Source organism: Rana temporaria, chromosome 11 (assembly GCF_905171775.1).
Source record: "Rana temporaria chromosome 11, aRanTem1.1, whole genome shotgun sequence".
Taxonomy (NCBI): Eukaryota; Metazoa; Chordata; class Amphibia; order Anura; family Ranidae; genus Rana; species Rana temporaria.
Window position 1 is genome coordinate 20596690 of NC_053499.1, and position 12664 is coordinate 20609353.

General features: G+C 44.7%; 1 protein-coding gene across 17 annotated transcripts in view; it reads right to left on the reverse strand.

Moving 5' to 3' along the window:
- PPFIA1 (PTPRF interacting protein alpha 1) overlaps nt 1-12664 on the reverse strand; it is a 163873-nt gene that overhangs the window by 100360 nt on the left and 50849 nt on the right. For all 17 annotated transcript variants that reach the window (XM_040328129.1, XM_040328126.1, XM_040328121.1 and 14 more), the window contains exons 3-4: nt 5873-5974; nt 1682-1846 (exon numbers count right to left, since the gene is read on the reverse strand). In XM_040328129.1, the coding sequence (XP_040184063.1) occupies nt 1682-1846; nt 5873-5974 (267 nt within the window). The remainder of the gene's footprint in view (nt 1-1681; nt 1847-5872; nt 5975-12664) is intronic.

The window sequence follows — 12664 nt, forward strand, 5'->3', positions numbered from 1 at the left end:
ATGACACACACAATGGGACACCATTACTCCCATTGGCACCAACGATAGGGCATGGCTTACTCCCACCAGGACAATTTCTACTCAAAATGGCCACAGCCCCCTCCCTAAATCTGAAGGACTGTAAACTGGCATTTTGTTTATGAAGTCTGAAGACCCCTGGTATATACAATGGCTCCAGAAACCTGCCATAGGGAATACTAGGTCATTTTTATTAACCATATATAAATCAGCCCTCCATATTTTCTATGAATGGAGAATGACAATTATGAAATTACAGTTAACAGGCACTGTAAATATTATGCTGCTGCAATGCATTCTGTAAATGCACAAGCGGATATCCTGCCATCTACTCACCTGACCTTTCCCTTTGTCCATTTACAGAATGCCTTGTGTATTGAGTGAACAAAACAAGTCTTTTGGTAAATGGATTAGGGCAGGGGTGTCCAAACTTTTTTCAAAGAGGGCCAGAATTGATAAGGTGAAAATGTGCCAGGGCCGACTATTTTGCTTGACATTCTTTGAACCATTAAAATTCGGTCTAAGTGTGTTCGTCTGAGCACTAATACACTGCCCAACAAAAATTCTCTTGCCTTTGTGGCTGTGTGTGGTGAAGAGATGAGCTCAGGCGTGTTATTTGGATATACTGCATATATTTCTTTTGTGGCCCCAACGAATCCCAGAGAGCTGCTCAGGACTAAGGATGAGCTTGGGCATGTTATTTGTATATACCGTATTTATCGGCGTATAACACGCATGGGCTTACTATTGCAACCAACGCAGCCTCACCATTGCAACCAACGCAGCCTCACCATTGCAACCAACGCAGCCTCACATGTGCCATCAGTGCAGTCTGATCGATGCCCATCTGCAGCCTCGGCGGGCAGAGGCAAGGGGGGCAGGACAAGTGCCGGTAGATTACAAACAGGAGGATATCTTGTTTACTATATGGCCTTTTTAGTACAAAGTCCCGCCTCCTACGATAGACAGAACAGTCATCCAATGGCATCCCAGGAGACAGGACTTCCAATTCAGACACTGCTGAGTAAACAGGAGATTCTATTCATGTAATCCAACAGCGCTTGTCCTGCCCCTCCCTGTGCCCTCCAAGGCAGCGCGGATAAATACGGTATATATCTTTTGTGGCCCTGGGGGCTACAAACAATGTATATATCCAAATCCCCAGGGGGGCCACATTAAATCAACAGAAGGGCCACATTTGGCCCGCGGGCCGGACTTTGGACATGCCTGGATTAGGGGAAAGAAGGGGAGAGTGAACAACTCGAAACCTGCACTGTACACTAGCCATACATGTCTGACACAGCATTGGAAGGAGAGCAATGCCTGCGGTACGGCTAGGATAAAACACATTTTAACAGTAAGCGTCAGCACTGAAGAGAACTGATAACTTGTTTTTACAAAGCATACGTCATAACATCTTTCCCCTAGAGTTCCCCTTTAATACCACCTTTGAACAGCAACACTCTCCAAAAACATTTCCTGCCCCCTCATCTTAAGCATACCCCCCCAAGCTGTCACCCATCTGATCACAGCAGCAGGAATATACAGTATCACAGAAAAATACAGAAACCTGTCACTCTAAAACTAGTTTTTCAGCTTCATTAAGGCATTAGGTAGGGTAAGTCACACGCGTATGGCTCTTGGGATCAGTCACACTCATTACCTTTTCATCTAAAGCTTTGTGATGTTCAAAGAGGGACTTTAGTGCTTTTAAAACTTCGACTTCACTCGACACTCCGGCTGGAGACTGAGCCTGCCGCTTCACCACTGTCATTCGCAAAGAGCGCTCATGCCGAGAAACCAGACACTCCAGATGTTCCAAGAGGAGCTATAGGAGAGCATCACACAATGAGGACAAACCACAACATTTCTACATCCACCCTGCATAGTATTAGTAGCTAATAAGTAACAGAGAACAAGTTGGAAAAATTAGCTTGGATTTTTGTGGAAAATGTCACATTTTCAATTTGTTTTGTCCATTTGTGGTAACCTTCTAATACTGACGGTACATCCATTAACTGTATAAGTTGGTCTAGCAATCCAAACCCAGACAATTTGGCTAAAGTATAACGAACTATGAAACTTAAAAAAAAATATGAGGGAAGGGCTGCACATTATCTGCATATAATCTATTGGGAACAATTTCAAGAGTGGCATTAAAAAGACCAAAAAACTGTTACATTTTGATTATGGGTCCAAGTGGTGGGTTAAAAAAAAAAAAAAAAAAATAAGAACACTTAAAGTATAACTAAAGCCTTTTTTTTTTTTTTTTTGGATAGAGTGGTGTGGGGTTAGAAACGCTGCCAGGTTTTTATTGCCGTGTCTCTATTGAGGAAAAATTGAAAATTGCCACCAGGACCACAGAAATAGAGGGGAATTCCTCCAACAGAGATACTGGTGACAATTCTTCAACACTTGAAAGATACCCTCTTACTTCCTGATGAGAAAATAAACCCTACTCCATCCTAAAATAAAGAAATGTAGGCTTTAGATCAGTAGTTCTCAACCTTACTAGTGCCGTGACCCCTTGATAAAAATTTCCCATGTTGTGGGGACCCCCAACAGTAAAATTATTTTCGTAGCGTGGGTTGTCGGCACGCAAGGCAAGAAAAATAATTTGCGCCTCTAAACCATGGACATTTAGCGCTCACTGAGTCCCTTCCACTCGTACAGTAAAACCCCTTAGTCTCTGCCCCCCACCCATCCTGTGAACTGAATTAGCGGCTATGAAAAGTCTGACTAGGAGGCCACAGGCTCTAGGGACAGCCCGGCTGGGCTTCCGCAAAAAGGCTGGGAGAGTGGTGCGGGTTTCAGGAACAGCCCAGGATTTGGTGACCCCCTTGCAAATTGCCATTCGACCCCCGAGGGGGTCCCGACCCCCAGGTTGAGAACCACTGCTTTAGATACACTTTAGAACACAGGAAGAGTTTATTTTTCCAACCCAGTGAGTTCGAGGAGGTCGCTATACTAAACTATGTGATGTAGTACAGAGATTTCCCCTGATGTGCTAATGTGTTCTGACAGAACACACTGGTCAAAGCTTGCAGCCATTGGCTGCAAGCACTGATCAGATCCCGATGGACTGCTGGTTTTCCAGCATGAGCATTCGACAGAAGCCTGTTGGGAGACCAGTTTCTGTCAGACAAGAAGCAGTACACAGGGGCCGAAAGTCGGCAGGTAACTGCTGAACCAACCATTTTCAGCCCATATGTACCTAGCTTTAAACATATCGAAAATCTAAAGTTATTAAGTCTTGAAACCTGTTTAGAAATGTTTTATTTTTTACAGTTGTCAGATACAGGAAGTAAAGGGAATTCTTCCAATGGACAAAAACAAAAACACATAAAAAGCAATAACCAAGTTAACAGCATTCATGTCTTACACAGTTAACCCTATTTTCCTTTAAAGGGGTTGTAAAGGTTTGTTTTTTATTTTCTAAATTCCTTTAATCTAGTGCATTGTTGGTTCACTTACCTTTTCCTTCAATTTCCCTTCCAATTTTTTTCCCCTTTGTCTGAATTTCTCACTTCCTGTTCCTCCTCAGTAAGGCTAAGCTGTTCTAAATGACTTCCCACCGCTCGGATGACGGTGGAAAGCTTCCCGAGGAGAAACAGGAAGTGAGAAATTCAGAGAAAGAAAAAAAACATTTAGGCTTCATTTCCATGGACGTTATTAAATCAACTTTTTTTAGCCTTTTTTATAGCTTAAAAACGCCTGTCCATGTTTTGTTTTTTTGTTGAGCTGGAGCTCAACAACGCCGCGGTAGGGTTTTTGCGCGTTTAACGTCTGGCGTTTTTACAGCTCTAAGGCTGGAGCTTCAGAACGCACTGGTCCTGTTTTTTTTTTGCAGCTAAAAAACGGCTCAGCCATCTACAGCTCAAAAACGTCATGGTGGGTATCAGGCCATAGACCAACATGGAGAGCCGTTTTTAAGCTGCAAAAAAAGCTCAGAAAAGTGGCTGTAAAAACATCCATGGAAATGAAGCCTTAGAAGGGAAACCGAAGGAAAAGGTAAGTGAACCAACAATGCACTAGCTTAAAAGGAACCAATTTAGAAAATAAAAGATGAACCTTTACAACCCCTTTAAAGTCCAGACTCTTCAATTCAGCCGATGGTTCTCTATAACTGTACCAAATCCCATCCCCTTCCCCCCTTCATTAAAAGCACTTTTTGATTTGTTTGTCACAGGCTTCCTATGGCGGATCTACAGCAGAGCAATAAACAGCATCCCCCATTTAAGATTCTCATGGAGTACAGCCCCACAATGACTGTTCATTCATAAATTCAGTAGTAACTGATCCACCAGCCACAGGGGGCCGTACGATAGATCTGCTGGCTGCTAGTAAGCATTCACTGCATTGACAGGTATATCACACACAACCCTGCAGCGCCGACTGATCATTTACTATTGTGAAATTAATGCTGCAGGGCGGTGTGATCCATCTGCCATTGCAGAGGTTTACTAGCAGTCAATAGAACTATAACACTGCCCGCCCTGCTGTGCCGATTGTTTACTGTTGAATTTGTAGATAACTGTCAGAGCTAGCAGGGCTGTGCGTCAGATCTCTCAGTGCCAAAAAGGTTTACTAGCAGCCACCATCACAGAAACCAGCAGAGCTGACTGATCATCTTCCAGGTGCTAGTGAACATAGAAGGCACTGGCAAATCTATCACACAGCTCCACAACGCCGACTGGCCTTTCATTGGGCTTGTGCCAAGAATGGAGCCAACACCACCCACAGTGCATGTTCCAGTGACAAGTGCTGTCAATTAACCCTTAGATGCACATTAATGGGATTGAATGCTACATGTACTTGGTCCCCAGGGAATGCATTGCTACATCTTTGGGGACACTGTAGACAAAGACCATGGGATTGCCTACTACAGGGGTCTCCAAACTGCGGCCCGAGGGCCAGATGTGGCCCTTTGCCAGCCTTAATCTGGCCCTTGTGGCATAATTCCTTCCACTGATATGAGGCACTATTCCTCCCACTGACACCAACAATGGGGCACTATATCTTCTACGGATACCAATGATGGGATACTATTCCTCCTACCATTAGGGGGAATACTCCTCCATTTGACCACCAACCCTGAGGCCATATTTAGTCTCCCCGATGCTGGGCTCGTGACATTTTCTGCCCCTTTTGGTCACAATCCGGCCATCCTTTAGTCTGAAGGAAGATAAAGTGGCCCTTTGTATGAAACGTTGAGACCCCTGCCCTACTACATTGACACAACATAATAAAGAGTTCTCTTGGTCACTAATGATGTCTCTGCACAATTTACATAAAAAAAAAAAAAAAATGCTACGGAAAAACATTTCCAGTGGTCTCAATATAAGGCAGAGGCAAAAACTCTGGTGGTGAGAAAGTCACTCTGGAGTCCTGAAAAAGAAGAATCCAAGACAAAAAAAAAAAAAAAAAATCAAAATCATGATCCAGCAACCTTTCAAGTATCCTAGTAAATCTATGGAGACAGCCCCATTATCCTCTATGGCTGATTGGCCGATGCATGTGCTTTATAGCTAAAGAGAAGCACACAGACAAGCTGTAAACACACCGGGCCCAGAACAGGAAGTGGTGCATATTTATGTGCATCTGATAGGAGTATATGGGAATTTTAATAAAGGGTGGAGGGGGGGCCTGAAGGAACAGCAAAACATGGAGGACATCATCATGCTCTTTTTAGCACTGTGTGATTCCATAGACTGTTAACCTTTATAAAGTTGCCCCTGCAGAGTGGTAAAGCTATATAGCACAGTGACATCATTATGACAGCAAGAGTTTCAGGTATTTTTGACAACTGTATCCAAGAGGCTTGAGACTTTTTGTATGGGCACCTGACACTTACCCGAGTATTGTTTCTTTCGGCCTTCAGCTCAGCTATTTCTTCCTCCCGTTCCAGAAGTTGCTCCCGGCAGATATTGAGCTCCTTAGTAAGTGCTGCAAACTCCTTCAGGAAGAAAGAAAAATCTTTATTAAAAACACTTTAGACTCTCCAATGCCACCCTAATGCAATTCATTTTCTTCTGAAACACTTCCAGTGCCGTTATAATAGAAGGCAGTTTCTTCTTTCTGCCAATATATGATGGAGATCAGAATTGCTTAAGGGAAGCCTATAAATTTATTTTTATTGAGCATATATTGCAGTTATCAGTGTTACGATTACCATCCAGTCATTTAATGCGACTTCCAAAATTTGTGTACGCTTGCTGTATCACGTCTATTGTATTACAAATAGACTTGCCTATTAGCGGGTACCCGCATTTTGCTGCCTTAATTAGGAAAAAAAAACAAAAAACATTTGTATAGAGAAATAGAGAAATAAAGAGAACATCGACTTACAGAACTGTGCATAGTAACCAATCAGCTTTTGGATTTTATTGTCCGAGCCTAAAGGGATTGTAAACCTTTGTGTTTTATTCATTTTTAAACATGTCATACTTACCGCCAGCCCATTTTGAACAAAGTGGCCCCGATTATCCTCTTCTGGGGTCCCTCGGCGGCTCTTGCAGCTCCTCCTTGCATCAGATAACCCCCTAAGTTACCTTGCGGGCGCAATCCCGAGTCCAGCATTTGCGTCCATAGACACGAATGCAGGACTTGACCCCGGTCATTGGATTTGATTGACAGCAGCGAGAGCCAATGGCTGCGCTGCTTTCAATCAATCCAATCAAGAGCCGGGATTCTGCCGATGAAGGTCCACCCGGCGGATAAAAAACCCCCAGTACTGTGCAGGTGCGGCGCTTGTGCAGTATGAACCTCAACGGGGCCACTGAAAATAGCCAAAGAGAGTCGGCTCTACACAGCGCCTGCGCAATGACTAAGACACATGCCGCACGCTCCTGATGCTAGTGCTACTCTGCAAGGGGTGATTTTAGCAATAAAATACATGTCTAGGGCCGAAACAACTAATCAATTAATCGACAACTTATCGATTATGAAAATTAATAGATTAATCGGCCAGTAACAAAATGGGGTTAAAAAAAACAAAAATTAGCCCTTTTATAGTACAAAAAAGCAAATCGCTACTGTAAATATTACTTTCACGGTCCCACAGTAAAAAAAATTAACCCTTTACAGTAGCGATTTGTACTTATTTTTGTTTTTTTAACCCCATTATGTTACTAAACATCTCAGGCCGGGGTCACACCTCTGTGTTTTTTGGTGCTTTTTTGCAGAAACACACTACAGTTCAGTTACATTTCCTATGGGACACGTTCACATCCATGATTTTTTTTCCGCTGCTGAGTATTTGGAAAGGGCAAGGACTTTTTAACGCAAAACGGTGCTATTTTTTTTTTTTTTGGTTCAATATACTTCAATGGAGAAGCTGCAGAAAAGTATGTAATGTGTTTTTGCGGCAATTTGTGTTCTGTAATCTGCCCAACAAATTGGCCCAAAAAAAATTAAATTTTTTTTTTATTTTTTTTACGGCTATTATCCGATCGAAACAATAATCGGCCAACTAATCGATTTTGAAAATAGTCGTTAGTTGCAGCCATATACACGTCTTAAGCAGGTCATACACGGTCGAATTTCGAACAAAATTTTATTTTCAAAATCAAAAAGTTCGTTTTTTTTGTGATCCGATGATGCCACTATTGATTTTCGAAATTCGGCCGACCAAGCCTTCATGTTGCTGGGAATATTCTTCTCTCCGGGAATATTCTTTTCTTGCACATGTGCATTTTTTTTTTCTATTACATTTCTCGCACGATTCTCCCATCATTGATTAGAAAATCATTTGCTTTTTCAAAAATTTCCAACATGTCCGATTCCTCAAATTTGATTGCCGCACGAAAATCGGCTGTCGCTGCCTTTAGCGGGCGTGTTAAAACAAATGAATGGTGGCTTTTGCAAGGTTGATGGGCAGGTTTTGCCATGTTGATGGGCGGATTTTGCCATGGGGTTAAGTCATAAGCATAACAATAATAAACTGACAAGTATTGAAATTGGCCATCAACATTAAACTACTCGCCCTTATCTCTGTCAATCATTTTAAAACACCGCCTCTTTTGCGAGTTCAATAGTTTTTGCTAATCCGCCCATCAACATGGCAAAACCCGCCCATCATTTGTTACAACACGGCCCGCTAAGACGTGTAGTTTATTGCTAAAAATCACTCCCGCCCCTTGCAGAGCAGCACTAGCATCGGGAGCGTGCGGCATGTGTCCTAGTCATTGCGCAGGCACCGTGCAGAGCCGACTCTCAGCTCTATATCTTCGGCTATTTTCGGCGGCTCCACGAAATGGCACTATCCCTCCCCACTAATACTGATAATGGGCCGCTATTCCCTCTCCACTAATACTTCTGACGGGCCACAATTCCTCCCACTGGTACAAATGACGGGCCACTATTCCACCCACTGATGGGCCACTATTCCCCCCACTGATACCAATGAGGGGCCACTATTCCTCCCACTGGTACCAATGACAGGCCACAATTCCTCCCAATGATGGGCCACTATTCCCCCCACTGATACCAATGACGGGCCACTATTCTATTGATACCAATGAAAGGAATAGTGCCCTATCACTAAAACCAATGATTGGGCACTTCTCTGCTTACCGTCCAAAAATGTTATGCATTTTTTGTTTTTACTCCCAACGACAGGGCGCTATTACTTTCACTAATACCAATGATTGAGCACCATTTCTCCTCAATCTGTATGTTTTTACTCCCAAATGACCACCAAGCCTGATGCATGGTTTACTGATGCTGGGGCACTTTCTACTACCACTGGCCCCAGACCATCCCCCCAAAAGTCTAAAAGGACAGTTAACTGTTCCTTTAATTTGGCTCTAGCTCACTGCATGGTGCGGGAATGGCTGTTGAACTTATAGGGAACATCCCAAAAATGGCAAATACCACAGTCATTTTTTTTTTTTTAAGCGCCACAAGAAGCCTATAAAAAAGGTGCCAACATTACACACACACACACACACACTTAAATATTCAACAGCATATTTTTCTTTGGAGTGTGGGAGGCAGCCAGAATACTTAGATTAACCCCATGCAAGCATAGGGAAAACATGCAGACTCCATGCAGATAATGTCCTGGTCAGGATCTGAACCAAGGGCCCCAGTGCCACAAGGCAGATGTGCTAAACCACTGTGACAAAGAAATGGCTGGACAAAGTCCAGGTGGAAGAGGACCAGGGCTGCAGTAGTGTACTAACTGGTATTTATCTTCATTTATCCATCTCTGCCAACAACTGTACACAACCCAATAACGGCTCTTGTGGAAGTCCCTATAATGATAGAACAGTTTCACCTTTCCACTGTAGCTGTAAATTCCTTGCTTACTTGGGCTGGTTAATGATTACCAAGATCAACATTGAATCTTAATGTCTGCAAGTCAGCAGATATCTTCCCACTTGGAAATACTCGAGGGACAAAACGGTTTTCATATTAAGGTGTAGATACGGAGGGGCCGGGGCCTGTGTAGCCACGTGACTTAAACAAACTGTAACTACAGAAAAGGAATGACAATCCGTCTTGCTCCCGAGTTCATTTCTAGCAGACTGAACCTCAGAACAACACAAGAGTATAGTAAAGGAATTCCAGGAGACAAGGCCGGGCAGTGACCTTTCAGCCCCACTTCCAAATGTATAGAGCAATAGATGATGGGCTGCAGCTGACGCCAAGCAAGGCTCACAGCATGGGAAACTACCAACGTGATGAGTTTGGCAGAAAGAAAAGGACGTACCTCTAGATAAATCCTTTCTAACAAGACATGCAAAGTGCAAGACCCAAGATTCCGCTAATCCGAAATCCTAATAAATGAGTTTACAACAGCTTAAAAGGAAAACATACTCTGCAGTGTAATGGGAGTTTCAGTCTTTAAAGCATAAATAAAACAGGAAGAAAAGAACAAACTATAAAGTGCTATACACCACCATTTTTCGATACTACAAAGTATATGGTTACAACACATCACAGCCAAATGAGATATTGTAATCTCACAACCATCACTGTAAGGCCCCTTTCAGACCAACGGCTGTTTTGCCGCAGCTAAAAGCATGTTTATGTTTTGCTGGCATTCAAGACTCCAGGCACAGCGATCAGCTGCATTTGTACAGTGCTTTTAGCTGCGGTTGCGTTTAGCCACGGCACGATATTGAACGGGGATCCAACTTGGATCCCTGCCAATACCAAGCACTGCGTTTGGTATGAATCTTGAGGGGGAACAACACGCCAAATTTCAAATAAAAAAACGGCATGGGTTCCCCCTACAGGAGCATACCAGGCCCTTGGGTCTGCTATGGATTTTAAGGAGACACCCCCGTACGCCGAAAAAAACGGCATGGGGCTCCCCCCAAAATCCATACCAGACCCGTATCCGAGCAGCAGCCCGGCCGGTCAGTAAAGGGGTGGGGACAAGCGAGCGCCCCCCCCTCAACAGTGCCAGGCCGCATGCCCTCAACATGAGGGGGTAGGTGCTTTGGGGCAGGGGGGCGCCCTGTGGCCCCCCCACCCCAAAGCACCTGTCCCCATGTTGATGAGGATAGGGTTTCTTCCCCGACAACCCTGGCTGTTGGTTTTCGGGGTCTGCGGGAGGGGAGCTTATCAGAATCCGGGAGCCCCCTTTAATAAGGGGGTCCCCAGATGCCGGCCCCCCACCCTAGGTGAATGAGTATGGGATACATCGTACCCCTAGCCATTCATCTTGCGAAAAAAAAATATGTAAAAAAAAAAAAAAACACTACACAGGGTTATTAAAGTAATTAGTCAGCTCCGGTGCCCCCCTCTCTTCTTTAACTCTTTTACGAGGGGCGACTGCTTCTTCGATGTCTTCTGGGGGGGGGGTGTGCCGGTCTTCACTGCCGTCTGGTTCTCTTCCACCGGGGGGGGCACTTTATTCTTTAGCTCTTTTACAGCGGCCCCCCTTCTTCGTCGGCGGGTGCCCGGGCTTCTGTCGCCTTCTTCGATGTTGACACGTCGCTTCCTCCCGCTGTGATGCCGTGTCCGCAGCTAAAAACACCAATCTATCCGTCCGTGTGAAAGGGGCCTAAAGGTGTTTGAAACCTTGTGTGCCTAGAATGTCACGGAATACAGACATTGATGCCTAGAGGTCAATTCACTAATGTTTACCGTATGCGATAAAGGGTACCATGTTACTCATTTGCATAATTTATCGCATGCGGTAAACTAAGTACAATTCACAAAAACCCCCCCAGGCAGTTTTTTTTGACAATTCTGGTTGCTAAAGAGTGAGCCGGGAACCCGGCCACCGCATCCTTAACCAATGATTTACCGGGGAAGCAGCTGACAACAGCTGATCGTAAAAAAAAACACACACACACACACACACACACACACACACACACACCCCAACATGCCCCCCCCCCCAGTTCATACACCAAATAGGAAAAAAAAAAAAAAAAAAAAAAAACACACACACACAGTCCCCCCCCCCCCCCCAAATCCGGGCACACAGCTCGGCAGATCAGGAAAGAATGTGGGGGGGGGTGCGAGCAAGCAGAGGATCCAGTGCAGAATAATAATTACTTTCCCTATACACCATTGTCGCCCAAAAAGAAGCCCCTGCTCCTTCCTAATTAGAACAAAGGATATCTTGGATAGCCACACTCCAAACCAACGTAGCTTTATTTTAAAATGGAAAACAAGCACTACAAGCCACAGCAACGGAACTGAGGACAGCCAACGCGTTTCACACTACACTTCGTGTTTACTCATGAGTAAACACTAAGTGTAGTGTGAAACGCATTAGTTGTCCTTAGTTACGCTGCTGTGGCTTGTAGTGCTTGTTTTCCATTTTAAAATAAAGCTACGTTGGTTTGGAGTGTGGCTATCCAAGATATCCTTTGTTCCAATTGATACGTGCATTGCCGGCACCCTCGGTTCCTGGGAGAAAGATTACAGTCCACTAGACCTACCTGGAGCGGCAATTTTTTCCCTGCTCCTTCTCAAATGACAAACTTCACAGGATTTTGAAAGGCGTGATTTGCCACTCAATGCAATCCAATGGCAGAATCACATTGCGCTTGGGGTGCCATTAAGAAATAATGGCACCTGTGCCGCGATCACCATTTCAGTGTGAATGGAGCCTTAAAGTGGTTGTAAAAGCTGAGGTTTTTATCTTAACTGTACACATTCTATTCATTAAGATAAAAAGCCTTCAGTGTGCAACATCCCCCCTAATACTTAACTGAGCCGCAATCTCAATCCAATGATGTTGCCCGAGAAACTAGGCTGTCTCCCTCCTTATTGGCTGAGAGCAGCGAAGCGCGATCGGCTCCCGCTGCTGTCAAAGTCAGTGAGTCAATGAGGGAGGGAGGGGAGGAGACGGGAGAAAACTGGGCCAAGCCGCAGGCTTAATGTCTGAATGGACACAAGGAGCTGTGGCTCTGCTCCGGTGCCCACATAGCAAGCTGCTTGCTGTGGGGGCACCCAACAGGAGGGAGGGGCCAGGAGCGCTGAAGAGGGACCAGAGAAGAGGAGGATCCGGTCTGCTCTGTGCAAAACCAGGTGTGCTCCCTTAACCCACGCTGAGGAAGTCCCGCCCATGGGATGCAACGCGTACAGAGGGTAGGAGCTACGCAGAACGTCACCCACGACCGCCGCAGATTGTAGACAGATGGTTTTACATACTGATGTATGCTGTTATGCTGACACT